Genomic DNA, 15,131 nt, shown 5'->3' with positions numbered 1-15,131 from the left:
ACATGCAAACGCACACACACCCGCACACGTACATGCAAACGCACACACCCCCGCACACGTACATGCAAACGCACACACACCCGCACACGTACATGCAAACGCACACACACCCGCACACGTACATGCAAACGCACACACACCCGCACACGTACATGCAAACGCACACACACCCGCACACGTACATGCAAACGCACACACACCCGCACACGTACATGCAAACGCACACACACCCGCACACGTACATGCAAACGCACACACCCCGCACACGTACATGCAAACGCACACACACCCGCACACGTACATGCAAACGCACACACACCCGCACACGTACATGCAAACGCACACACCCCCGCACACGTACATGCAAACGCACACACACCCGCACACGTACATGCAAACGCACACACACCCGCACACGTACATGCAAACGCACACACACCCCGCACACGTACATGCAAACGCACACACCCCCGCACACGTACATGCAAACGCACACACACCCCGCACACGTACATGCAAACGCACACACCCCCGCACACGTACATGCAAACGCACACACACCCCCGCACACGTACATGCAAACGCACACACATCCGCACACGTACATGCAAACGCACACACACCCGCACACGTACATGCAAACGCACACACACCCGCACACGTACATGCAAACGCACACACACCCCGCACACGTACATACAAACGCACACACCCCCGCACACGTACATGCAAACGCACACACACCCCGCACACGTACATGCAAACGCACACACCCCCGCACACGTACATGCAAACGCACACACACCCGCACACGTACATGCAAACGCACACACACCCGCACACGTACATGCAAACGCACACACACCCGCACACGTACATGCAAACGCACACACCCCGCACACGTACATGCAAACACACACACACCCGCACACGTACATGCAAACGCACACACACCCGCACACGTACATGCAAACGCACACACACCCGCACACGTACATGCAAACGCACACACCCCGCACACGTACATGCAAACGCACACACACCCGCACACGTACATGCAAACGCACACACACCCGCACACGTACATGCAAACGCACACACCCCCGCACACGTACATGCAAACGCACACACACCCGCACACGTACATGCAAACGCACACACACCTGCACACGTACATGCAAACGCACACACACCCCGCACACGTACATGCAAACGCACACACCCCCGCACACGTACATGCAAACGCACACACACCCCGCACACGTACATGCAAACGCACACACCCCCGCACACGTACATGCAAACGCACACACACCCGCACACGTACATGCAAACGCACACACACCCGCACACGTACATGCAAACGCACACACCCCCGCACACGTACATGCAAACGCACACACACCCGCACACGTACATGCAAACGCACACACACCCGCACACGTACATGCAAACGCACACACCCCCGCACACGTACATGCAAACGCACACACACCCGCACACGTACATGCAAACGCACACACACCCGCACACGTACATGCAAACGCACACACCCCCGCACACGTACATGCAAACGCACACACACCCCGCACACGTACATGCAAACGCACACACACCCGCACATGTACATGCAAACGCACACACACCCGCACACGTACATGCAAACGCACACACACCCGCACACGTACATGCAAACGCACACACACCCGCACATGTACATGCAAACGCACACACACCCGCACACGTACATGCAAACGCACACACACCCGCACACGTACATGCAAACGCACACACACCCGCACACGTACACGCACACCCCGCTCTGAAGTTTCTAGACTGTTGTCCTCTATAGTCTAATGTCTGTCTTGCTCTTTGTGTTATTGCTGTCCTCACTATTGTTACTGTTTTGTATTTGCAAATAAATAAATAAAAGGAAATGGCCCTGGATAAGCAGTAGTGGACGGTTGTAATACCATAAATTGTATTTTCAAATACAACAGTTTTTACCAATCCAACACACAACAAATGCTAAATTTACTTTAAATCATTATAACCTCATTAAAACCTACCTGCAGACAGTTGAATTTAGTTATGTTGCTTGTTTGATGGATCGTGTTTATGAGGTCCTCTCCCTCTGAGTCTCACAAAACACTGAATTGCCCCATTTTGTGACGTCAAAGGTCGAGTCCAAAAGGTCTCAAACCTTTTGGGCTGTTTTTAAGTCTATAAAGCATCACTAGACTCGTTCTGAGCATTTCTGCAATCAAATCATGACTGCGTACTTAAATTAGAATGTCGCGTGCAAGCAATGGATGTTTCCCTTTCTCTCAGCCAGTAGATGGAGCTCTAACTCAACTCCTGATGTGGGAAACGCCAGACTCGACAATGTCATGTGTGCTTTAGAAATCATAATATTTTAAGTTCTAAAACATGAGATGACAAAGCAAAGGTCCTCAAGAGCATGTTTAAAGAACAATCAAAATACAAATAATGTATAATAGTTGTCCTTTAAGCCAAGCCAAGTCATTTATTTGATTATCTTTTTTTTTTTTTTTAAAGAGTTGAATCAAAGTGATGCAAAAGAAAAATAAACTGGTAAATGGATGTGCTATTTTTTATTTGGAATGGGTGGCTATTCCAGTGTTTTGGTGCCACAACAGAAAAATCCCGTCCTTCTTTGGTTGTAAGACGAGAGGAGGGGACTGAGGACCAGAGGGGACGAAGAGCAGAGTACGGCGTTAACTATTCAGCAAAGTAATAAGGTCATTGAGTGCTTTAGAAGCAAGTTAGTTTAAAATCAATCCCAAATTTAATCAGCAGCCAGTGGAGGTTGATAAGATGGGAGTTATGTGTTTATACTTTTTTGTTTTCAACATTAATTGCACATAGTTTGTTATATGTGTTTGTTTGTTTGTTTTAGGTGTATTCTTATACATCATTACATTTCCTTTTTTAAAGGTATTTCTGGTCTTAAGGCTTTATTTGACAGGACAGTTGTAGAGACATTGGGCAAATGTCAAGGACTTTAAAAATGAATTATGTTACAGATTGAATGGCCGTATGTAAATCTTCTTCACCCAACTTTGATGAAAGCTTGAATCATACTTTCATGTTCCTTATTTGTCACACTTAAGTATTTTCAGCTGTGTTTTAATCAGCAAAATATTCATGAGGTTTCATCCTCCGCTGATTCCCTCCTCCATGAAAAAGTAAAACCAAGAACTTCTTCATTGTGGAGTTCTCATATATTTCATCTATTTTGTTGTATTTACAGTGTTATCTGAACATGTTCTTGTGTGATGTCTTTGCAGAATCTCCTACTGCACAGCCGATAAAACTCAGGACAAGGTGTTTGCTTATGTGTCCCAGAGTCAGTTCAACGAGACCCTGGAGTGCCACGCCTTTCTCTGCCAAAAGAGAAAGATTGTGAGTAAATTTCATCCTATTTTTGTTATTTATTGCATACTGAAAGTTCCTACTCATGATGTAGCTCCATGATATACTATTCAAGCAGTATTTTAAGTGGTGTTGGGCTCCATCTAGTGGTTGAAGGTGAGATTGATGTATCGAGCCATGTGGGCAGGTCATTTGAATAAACACGCAGTTTAGTTCAGCAAGAATTTTATAAATGTTTTAATAAACTAATGAATTTGCTAATTTTCTTTTCTTTTTTCCCACACAGGCTCAGGCGGTGACATTAACAGTGGCTCAGGCCTTCAAAGTAGCTCTTGATCTCTGGGAAATTGCTCAGGAAGGTAAGCACAAGAACTCTGTATTCTTTCGTGTAATTTAAAGTAGTAAAACTAATGACTAAGGCTCCATGAGCTGACAGGTAATCCTGAGAAAGAGCTGGCTACTGTTCAAAAATGCTTCAAAATACTAGGTCATCCATTATTTGAGCACTCCTGTTCCCGTCTGGAGGGTCAACTGCTGATTTTGCACTGAAATTATTTTCCTACTACAGTGTGAATGAATTATTTATGAAGTCTTAGCATCCACAAATTAAGAAATAAGAAAATAGATTTGCTGGTTGTGTAGATTATGTAAGTATAGGATCTGATACAGGAATACTAAGACGTCATAGTAAAATGGTAAAATGTTGACGTATCATTTAACATTTAAGGTTATTTTTAACTTTATCTAACCAAACTTAAGCTGTTGCTTTGACCTGTAAACACTTTCCTGTTTCCTTGACAGACAAAAACAGGAAGTCCGGGACGTGCCCTTGTTCATGCTCCAGCAGTAACAGTCAGACTGAGGCGACAGAGTCTGCTGCAGAAGGTAAATGTCAATGAGACAACAAGGCTGCTATTTTGACTTAACGGTGCAAACGCTCCATATTACGATTTCATGATTATAGTTGTAAATTTCCCTTTACGCCAATCATTTCTCTTTTAGAGGACAAATAACTTCATACAAATGGGCTCATTAATTCTGGAGGAGGAGAGTTGCAGTTGTTTCCAACGGTGCTGACATTTATAGGTCAAAATGTTTTGTCCTCATAAGGTCACTTTTAGCAAAGTGAGATTTAATCAGGCTCTTAATGTGCTTCTACCTAATGACAGACCACCTTCAATTAAAAGTTCCCAGTTCCTGTAGAAGCAGAGCCCAAAAAGAAAGTTGGATGGACTAACTTTCCAACTATGTTGCCAGAGGCGTCTTCAGAGATGATTTAATGCATTTAATTATGCACTTTGCAAAAAGAGTAACTTTTCTGTACTATTTAAATATGTGCAGAACTTCATGTCTTTTCTGTCTGTCCCAAAAGCAGAGGCACAACACAAGCCGGTGCAGACAGGAGAGAAGGTGCGAAGACCCTTCTTAGCCACTTTGCTCCACTCTCCATTACCTCGCAGTAATCCCACACGCAGAAGACCCATCAAACATGACTCATGGGTAAGTCACACAAACACCAATCTTATACAGTTATAATTTATATGTTTGGGCATGTTAACAAATCCCACATGAGATACAAATACACAACACTAGATGGCAGTATATAACTTTGTGAGCTTCTCTTCTTACCTTACACAGTCCACAGATCTTTATACACAATATAATATGTATAGAACAGTTAATTTAATTTAATGAAAACAAGTGTGAAGGAGCTGGCATGAACACACCCCAAAAATGTTTAGTTTATGAAATATATATTGAATGTTTGTATTGATTAATATTGTTTGTCTACAGGATGTGGATGATGGTCTGGAAGATGCTTTCTCGAGGTAAACTTTATTTGCTGGGGTGCCCAGCATGCCCCCGTCCTGCCAAGTATTGATTTTTACACTAGGACATTGTTTCAGAAGAACAGTAAGGGATGTGAACTGACTTGATGCAAATGAGACCATGAGACCAACTGTCCTCTTTCCTGTACAAAGTCTAATTTGTTTTTTGACGTGGCCTTTTTGCCTTCTTTTCTTTTCTTTTTCTTCTCTGTAATTGTATGAACTGACTCTGGATCTCTTTGGAGGGACCAGGGGCCTCATTTCTAATAGAATGCGTAAAATTGTACTTGACACGTGAGGGAGGGCATCTGAACAGAGGAGCAATGATGGAAAACATACCTGACTGGTCTGCGTGCGTGACGCGCATAAGGCTGTGTCGCCCATTTGATTGTGCTCACATAGATCGTGAAGCACATTTTACTGTTGGTTTCACTGAACTTTTTTTTAATGGTCCATTTGACCGAGCTGCCATGTGAGTCGCTATGTCACCTCTGCCCTCCTCTTCTCAAACTATGAGCAGTTGCCACGCAACTTAAGCTCCAGAGTTGTGTGGACGTCTGCACATTTTCATGTCAAGTATATTTTTTACTGATCACACTCCTTGCATGAAAAAACATACATTTTGGGCTTCGTTTTGTGCGTTCTGAGCTTTATAAATGAGGCCACAGGTCAGTGTAGGGACAGAAGGCTACACTAGAAATTAAAAACCCACTCTATTTTATCTTTACTTTATTTCTTGATCATTGTTGAGAGAAATTCCACAACAGGGCACATATGTTAAAAACATTATGTCATCAATTTGGTGGGAGACAAAGAATGACTTGAGGAAAAATACGAAAAAAGGCTTTTAGTAAAAAATATGATATTCTGTCGATGCGGCGCGCAAGTTCACCTGCAAATTGCCTGGTAAATGAGTTTGTATCATTTTGAAAATCCAGCTGATACATTTGATTATTTCCAATTCCAAGCAAAAAGTGCTTGAAATTCTAAAAAAAATCAAATATGTGACTTGCCTGTAGGGGTCAGTAGCAGTACTTGAAATGCGTGCTGCTGTAGATAATTTTCCACCTTTATAATAAAGGTGGAAAATAATAATAAAGGTGGAAAATTATCTACAGCAGCACGCAAAAATGCCTAATTATAAATACCTAACATATTATGTTAGGTATTTATAATTAGGCATTTGAAATTTAGAGACAACTTGAACAAACCAAGTCTGTGTTTGTTTAAGCATCTCACAACTGTTCCTCTGTGTTCAGTAAAAGATTTGAGAGCTTACGTTTCCTTGGATTTAAAGACATGTTTTACCTGTTTGTCGAGCCATTATCTTTGTGTCCTGAGTCACATGTGGTTTTGTCTGTCCCACATGCAGCAACATGGAGGTGGAGGAGATGGACACTAGTGAGTAATGGCTGCGTTTTATATGACAGCTGTTTCATTTTAGATGTTACAAGAAAAGAAAACATGAATCATTCACTCTGCTCCTTCCTTCAACCTGCTCATAAAACATTCATTCATTTGTGGTGTAAAAAACTGTCGACTGCAGTTCATACCATTTCATGATATATAATAACAGAAAAGACCTTTAAGGCTTGACACAATTGTTTTCTTTAAATGTATGGTAAATTGTGCAAATTAACCTTTTTCAGTTGCATACGGTTCAAAAAACATATACTAATTTGGCAAAGGTTATATCTGATTCACAATTCATAACATCATTTTTCCTGTGTACCAATATTATAAGTGTATGTTTCATTTCACTTATTTGCCTGTTTAGTGTTAGTTAATTTGTTGATGCAGGGTCCTCATTATAAACCTTGTCCTCTCTTTTTAGACTGTCCGAGTCCCAATCCCGCCCTGTCAATGCAGCTCTGAGGTCTCAAACACAGCTGCAAAACGCTCCTAAACCTGCAGTGGGCTCGTCGTGAATCAGAGGCTCTCGTCTGTATTCTCCTCCTGCTGCAGAGGGGCCATGGAGACTTTTAACAAAACTGCTTTTTCTGTGAGCGAATGCCAGCTGACACACTCTCCTCCATGTAAACAGACAGTCCCAGCAGCTCCTCCGTTTGATGAAAGACGCTCATCACAGCGTGCGAGACACGCTGGGTCATGGACACTCTTGATTTTTTATTGAATACTCTTTAAGATCTGAGAATTTACTGTTTGATCAAAACTTTTGAAAACGTCTTCAAGGATTTCTTCTAATTAAAAAAGATTGAATATTTCTGTTTTTCTTAAGGTTCTTGTCAGACATGTGTTTGATGAAGCTGCCAGAGTAAAAGTAAATGTGAGTTTCTCAGTCTGATCTCAGTGGAGTTTGATTCATCATCCACTTTCAACTTACAAACGCTGGTGTTTATTAGCACAAAAATTGATGTAATAATAAAATATGTTTTTTCTTGGATAATGTTTGAAAATGTGCTGAGAAATAGTTCTATTTTAACCATATATCCCAATTTTTGCAATTTTCATGTTAATGTTCAAGTCATTTGCCTTGTTTGGATTTGTTTGTCAAATTTTTGCTTTATTTTTGTAAATACACAATTATCAATCAAGTCTGTAATCCCTCATTCATCCAGGAGAGTTCTGTTGTAGAAAATGATTTGTAGTTGTAGTCATCTGGACACTGCTTACTATAGGATTTGGATTACCCATTACAGGGTTGTTAGGATACAAGATTAGTTTGAAATGAAACTGTAAACAGAAAAGCTTTTTTTAGGAGGTCCCGCCCGGTGGGCAGGGCTTACTCAGAGTAGGATAAATATCTGAGTTCTTAGACTAGATCCACAGATTGAGAATGACTCTCAAAGTGTCTTCTTTTTCTAAAACGGTGTCCAGATGAAAACTTAAACTTTTTCTACAATTACCAATCAAGACTATTTTATATCATTTGGCAAATAAAGCCTGATGTAAATAGCATAATGTATTCTAGCAAAATCTCAAATACAATACTTTCTGTTTTGTCAATTGTCTTATTCTCTATAGTCTTCATTTGTTATATTGTAACATTATGTACCTTGAGTCAATAATCAGGTGGTTGTTGTTGCTTGTATTTCAATAAGACGTTTTTGTAGAGTTTAAATTATGTACAAACTCAACTCAACTATTTTGCTCATCAGTTTATTTGCTACACATTTTAAAAATGATTTTCAAACTGTTTATATACAAATAATTAAAAATGAATTTAGTAAAATGCATGTCTCAAACTCAGCTCCTGAACAATTAATCAAATGGCCATAGTTTGCCCTTCAGTAATTGGTTTAATAATTGGCTCAAACATCCCAATAAACAACTCCTACAGTAAAACTATATTATTTAAAGTGTATGGTATGCTATCTATTTATACAGGGACAGTGTGCAATAAACTTATAAACAAAAGGAAACATGCATTGTACACTAAAATAGAGCATTGAATTGCCCAGTTACAATCATTTACTTTTTTACATGATGTATTACTTACTTATCACCCTTTATTCAAGCAGTGGAAACAATCTTTTTCAAGTGCGATCTGGGTAAACGTGTGAAACTTGTTTACACGTTTAAACAAGAAACATTTAAGAAACCAATTTTGTAGGATTCTCTGTCTTTGATTTTCAATATAGCATGAGAGTGTTGCCCCGGCAAAAAGACCTCTGCAAGTCACACAGCCTCAGTTCAGACTGGAGAGAGTTCCAAGCTGTGGGAGCAGCATAGCAAAAGGCTCTGCACAGATAGGCCGGCGCAAAACCTTAAATATTTTTATAGATCAGAGTCAGCACACAGATTACAGTGATGGGTGAGTCCACCACCACCTGTTTCAACTCTTAATGCACAATGAAGACATTTAGCTATTGCATTCACATAAACAACATCACCATAATCCAACAAATCCATCGCAGACACCAGACGTTAGTGGGCTTGAAGAGAGAAGCAGGGTTTGTTACGTTGATAAAATCCAAGCTCTATCTTCAATTTCAAACTACATTTTATAAGTATTAAAGCCTTATAAGAGAACTCTTGGTCTACAGTACCAAGCCAAGGTACTTTTTATCTTTTGCTATTTATTTTCAAACATAAAACAACAAAATCAAACGGGTCTTTCTCTTTTGTTTTGACGGCACAGTTGTAATAATTGTGACGAAGATGAGGAGGCGGAGCCAGGGAATGCTGTCGTTGTCATGACACCCACTGCAGAGTAATTAAACGTCTTGTAGCATTACTGCCATGACACTTTAATTGCACTATTTTCCTCATGACAGAAGGCAATATAGAGCGGGGTGCACATTTCAGATCAGATCAAATAAGGATCACACTCTCGTCAAGGTCAGCAGAAGTCATGTCATTTTTCATCTCTAAACCACATCCGTCTGGTCAAACATTGATGTGTGGATGTGCTGAGATTATGTGAGTTCATCTCTTACAGGAGAGGTGGGCTTACTGAAGGTCTTCCAATTGTTTTTCAATAATCCTGAGCAGCTGTACAACACGGTTTGCTTCTTCATAGTTTCCCCAAAAGCGCTGTTATGACTTATTACTTGTTAAAACTGTTACTGCATTGACTCATTGCTATGGCAGAACGCTCAAGGCCACAGTGTGTTATGGCAAACGTAACGCTGGTGTATCTGCAAAATGGGAAAATACTAAACCTTTTGCCACACCGTTAATATCCACATGCATTCATTTTAGTCGCATGTACAGTTTTAGATGTGCTTTTTTCAGGAGATGCACAGCCAATCAGAGCGCGGACGTAATTACTTCCATCTTGATGAGAAACAAAATACTTTATTATTACATACTGAACTCTTTGGAAAAAAACACAAAATGTACTAATTCGCTTCAAATAACCCAGGTACATAGACTCACTTACACGCACAAAAACGTTCAAATACTTAAAGTGCATATGACACAATATAGACCTGGAAACATTAATTTTGTCAGCAACACATAGGACTCTATATTCACCACTACATTGCCATTGTTCAAGATCACTTTTTACGTTTTAAAATTGTACGAATATCATCTGGGGACGCCCAACGATAAGAACCAGTGCGTTAGACACATTTCACTAAAACGTATAGTTAATATGATTAGGTTTGACCATTACGTCCTGGTTGAACAGGAGCAACAGATGTGACATAGAGGCAATTCCACAACTGTTACCTAGCAACCATACTGTAAACAAGGGCCAAAATCCATATACATTACACAATAGTTATGGATTTACAAATAATAATGCCTGATAACACTTTTACTTTGTTAAACAGTTGAAAAATGTGATTTGTCTGTAAATTGTAAAGTTTTATGTTTGATGCTCTTTGATGACAGACAACGGGATTCTGTTTCAGCACAACTTTTCACCTTTTATTTTTCAGTTTGATTTATTCTCTGCAACTTTATTTATCAAGGACCAACCCAGTAAATCAATTTGAAGAAGAAAAAAAACAACTAATGGGTTTATTTAATTAAACAACAAGAAATACATCCTATTGACAGCAACAAAATGATGTAACTGTGGTTATGTCACGTTTTCCATCTCCATTTGAATTCTGCCAGTGCATTAGAAGATGAATTGGTGAGAGACTTCTTTGTTCAACCTTTCTACTCAATCAGGTTTGGCACAAGCTCACGCCATGTGGCATTTCCACTGGTCTCTCATCCAAGTGTAAAGGTTTCCCAGACTTTAGATCACTAAAGCTGCCGAGGGTTGTGATTCCAGATGATATTCACGTACACACACTGTCTGCTAGTTTCATGACTTTATGTTTAGCAAATCTGATGAACTACTAATTACAGTTTACAATACTAGGTGCTTAGTTCTCACTATGCAATTAGCAGGTTTTGAACATTGTCATTTTGTTTTAAGAGACATTTGTAAATAACTCCCTCATGTTAAAACTGTACATAAGGTGTAAATCTGGTTTGGTAAATGCACAATAAAACATGTATAAATATGTTGAGGTTTTATTCCTGTTTAGGAATTTTTGGCCTTTAACGTGCTCATGACAGGTTCAGCAACTCATTTTACTTAAACTCAGCTAAGATAATTATAATAGTTATATTTAAGATTTTGCTAAAGGTTTTACTTGTTTAATCCCAGTTTAAATTTGTTTATAATTTAGTTTATCATTTTATTTCCTGATCGTAAACAATGATATCACACTTGGATAGTCATAACTGTTACCTAGAAACCAGTTTATTTGAAAATCTTGTTTCTAAATTGGGCCAAACATTTTGATGAATGCTCCCTTCTCTGATGCTCTACTTCCTTTCATTTTCAACCAATTTTTCAACTTTTCTTCACACACTTTTACTTGATTGGTGCACAACTGTCATTTATATTTACAGTAGGTATTAACCCACCAAATAAAGTCACAATTTGAAAATCATACAAATCTGTCATAGATCTCTGTAGCAAATGCATTTGACTCCTGAAATTGCCTCAAAACATGATCAATAAAACCTAAAGTAAACTTAATCGATTACTCAGCTCTGCCCTGAGCTCACAGAGGCCATCCAAACTCCATTCTTTGATCTTTAGACCTTTTAAATGAAACATAAAATCTAATCTTAGAAATACTTTCCAGCTGAGTCGATGAGGAGCACATCAATACGTCTGTACTCTGGCCTTTTGCCCATGAATGAGTGACACACAACTCTTTCAGAAATACAGTATTCATCCACTGACTGAAGAGAAGAGCTGAAGAGGATTAAAGTAAGGAGCCTGACGGCATCAGCCCCATTTTTCGATACATGAATGAAACAAAACAACACTTTTACTGATTTTGTTCCACAAGTGGTTGAACAGAACATCATTGTGATAACACTAATGAAGCCTGCGTAAATTCAGCCTGGAAGACCCAACTTCACCCATCTACGTCAAGGCCACCCGCTCCCCAGCTCAACCAACGCACCCAGTCCGGGCGTCGGCCACCATGGAAGGACCCCTCTCCCCAGCGCCATCATCGCACTCAAGCGGCGTCCGTCTGAGAGAGTCAGATCACTCATTTCACCATGGACTCTTCCAGGTTTCTGCGCTTATCCCAAAGAGGTTATGCAGTTTTTCCCGGCCAAGAAGTAGGGTGAAAGGACAGGGGGCGTCTGTACCATGGCCCGTCTGCTCCTCATCCTCAATCAACGCTCTCAAGTCTCAAGTGTTGCTCATCTAATTTATTCCTCCTCCTGAAACTACTGGGCTATTTGACCGCGCCGCGACTCTGTAGCCACGGCCATTTCTTATATGCTTACTTAATGTGATAAATGAAACTATGGAAAAACCTATTTCCATAATCAACCAAAATAAAATATACATTGTATGAAAGCATACTTTTATTATAACTAGTGTCTTCTTTTCATTGTGAATTACATGCTTTTATGAGTTGATCTATTTACTAGGTGAGAAGGTAGTATGTAGCTATTTGGAGAAATAAAGAATATGTCTAGAATACAGTATCTCCTCAATGGTACTATAGTTAGCAGAACCTGAAGTTATAAGTGAGAAGAGCCTTGCTCACGCATGTGTACAAACCTTCTTTGTCATTGAAGATTGTTTAATATTGTGAATATGCTCAAATGCAATACATTAAAATAAAAACACATTGACATATAATTTCTAAGTACACACTTCACTGACAGTGCTCGAATTGATCACAAATACTCAACTTCTATACATTATACAAGTACAATTTCAGGATTTGCAGGCTGGTTTAATGTTTGTTTCTGTGTTAACCCTATGACGAGCTGGCCCCTGTCCAGGGTGTTCCCCGCCTAAGGCCCAAATCACTGGGATAGGCTCCAGTCACCTGCGACTCCTAACGGGAACAAGCAGTAGAAAATAAATAAATAAATGAATGAATGTATGGTTGGTTTAAACACCTGTCTCTTTAAGTATTAGATATGCAGCTAAATAGTGCAGCCTCATTGTTCTCTGCCATTGCCATAATTGCTTGCTGTGTCTCGGGATCCACGCACAAACAGTCCATTTAGTATTCATAACTGTGTAATTAATTGCTAAAGACAATTTTGAAATGGTTAATTAGCTGCAGATAAGGTGCCTGGTCGCCTGGTCGCTTCAAATCATGAGGCTTATAGCATTTGATAATGAGAATTTGTGGAGAGCGCCGTGTGGAGGCCGTGCTCGTTTCTCGTTGCTCTGCGTTACAAGACAAACTATAGGTTTCGCAGATAGAATCTCTCTGATGTAATGTGTCACGTTAATCTCTTTGTAATCCTTATCACAGCACAAATGACTTCAGATATTAGTGTACCTTTGTACCCACCAAATCCCTCAATGCACTCATCACTTTCCATGTGACATGTGTGGTATTCTGTGAGTTACATTTCTAATTGACACTTATTGTGTTGGAGTTTTGTTAATTGAGCCTCATAACTTGAGGTTCATTTGCAGTGGTGGAAAGATACAAGTACAAAAGTAAAAGTACTGTACCAAGGTCAAACATTTAGGTATCTACTTTCCTTTTCCTTCATCTGTACTTTCTACTCCAGTACATTTATACTTTTCTGTAGGGTTTAAAACTGCTTGAAATGGCAATCCTGCCTAAGGACTTTGAGTTAAAGACTGGGTCATGACAAAAATATCTGAACAAAAATTACTAGATAAATGATTAAGTTGCTTCCTTTGATCAATAATCTGCATGAAATATTTTAGATTTTTTCTTCATTTGGTACTTCAACAAGCTACTTTTACTTAAGTAGATTTTTTACTTTTACTAGAGTATTTTTTTGCCACTGTATCTGTACTTTTATAACTTTCTCCACCACATTTTATTTCATAATAAATGTAGTTAATGAAACGCAATGCAACGCTTCAACCTCCTACTCCTCCTCCCACAACCACTCCTCCTCTCTTTAACCACACCTATAATTACCCAGAAGCCTTATTTATATAGGCCTATCCCAGCATCTTTTGTTGTCTCTACCCAGCCAACTCTCATCGATCCATCATCGATCCATCATCACTTTTATGAATAAACTTTTTCTCTTTGTTGTGGCGTGGTCCTTGCTCGTGAATACAGGCTTAATAATTTATCGACTTAAATACGGGGTTAGGAGTTATGGGTTAAACATCCTTAATAAACGATTTGTTCATTTAGTATTCTATAATGAAGTCTTTGTTCCTGTTTTATTAAGGCCAATTAAGTTGCAGTTATTGTAAGTGGAGTGATGTTTTTAGCAGCATATGGATTTTTGGTCAGAGTAAAGCCATTGCATTAAGCACGGCTGTTATAATGTAAGTAACCTCAGCAGCTCTGTGGCACTCGTGGTATTGATTCTTCCAAATACGTATCAGTCTTTGTGCGATTTGACAAGAGGCAATAAGTGAAGGCGATTGACACTGACTGAGTTTATTGTGTCCATTACGCTTTGTCTCCTGCTTCAGATGTGATGGCCCATGATGCAGAATTGTCCTATATTATATTATACCAATCCATACCAGAAATTGTGAACGATACCGTTAATTATTTCACAGTGTCTAAATGTTTCTTGGTACGTGATTTGTAACTTATGTCCATTGTTTGTTTATCTGGTTGTTTTAACGAGGTGTTTTCATATTGTTCTAAACTACAAATGTCAAATAAACTAAGACAAACGGAATTCTAAAATGTGCTTTCAACAAAAAAATTTGAATAATGCCTTACATTACTAACTGCTACTCATTATTTAATCAAAGAACATCACTAGTAAATCAGTTGCTGCCTTTTTCTAATTTATTTCGCTCTGGACTGTATCATAAAAAGAAAATGCTAGTCATGTTCTTCACAAATGCAGAAGCAAGGTCTAAAAACTAAAGGTTAGAGACAAAGGGAGAATATATAAAAATATAATATTGTAGTTTTTGGAATTATGCAAAGATAGAATATTGAGTTTATCGTCAATAATTAAAACTACAAAAAATGTCCAAAGAGATAG

At 39.3% G+C, this 15,131-nt stretch overlaps 1 protein-coding gene across 2 annotated transcripts in view; it reads left to right on the top strand.

Annotated features, from left to right (window-relative positions):
• The window catches only part of LOC140357070 (low density lipoprotein receptor adapter protein 1), a 38,059-nt gene extending 30,541 nt beyond the window's left edge, over window positions 1–7,518 (top strand). Inside the window, exons 4-10 of one of the 2 annotated variants that reach the window (XM_072442021.1) lie at window positions 3,312–3,426; window positions 3,683–3,755; window positions 4,198–4,281; window positions 4,772–4,896; window positions 5,191–5,225; window positions 6,598–6,626; window positions 7,060–7,518. In XM_072442021.1, coding sequence (XP_072298122.1) covers window positions 3,312–3,426; window positions 3,683–3,755; window positions 4,198–4,281; window positions 4,772–4,896; window positions 5,191–5,225; window positions 6,598–6,626; window positions 7,060–7,100 — 502 coding nt within the window. In that variant the 3' untranslated portion in view covers window positions 7,101–7,518. Of the gene's footprint in view, window positions 1–3,311; window positions 3,427–3,682; window positions 3,756–4,197; window positions 4,282–4,768; window positions 4,897–5,190; window positions 5,226–6,597; window positions 6,627–7,059 lie in introns of both variants that reach the window. The other variant, XM_072442020.1, reaches the window with a different exon arrangement.
• Window positions 7,519–15,131: the final 7,613 nt, after the last annotated feature.

Source organism: Eucyclogobius newberryi, unplaced genomic scaffold (genome assembly GCF_026437365.1).
Source record: "Eucyclogobius newberryi isolate DKJ021-1_F unplaced genomic scaffold, fEucNew1.0.hap1 SCAF_1, whole genome shotgun sequence".
In the NCBI taxonomy this organism is placed as follows: Eukaryota; Metazoa; Chordata; class Actinopteri; order Gobiiformes; family Gobiidae; genus Eucyclogobius; species Eucyclogobius newberryi.
The sequence above is the reverse complement of the archived record's forward strand: the minus strand, read 5'-3'. Positions and strand labels throughout refer to the sequence as shown.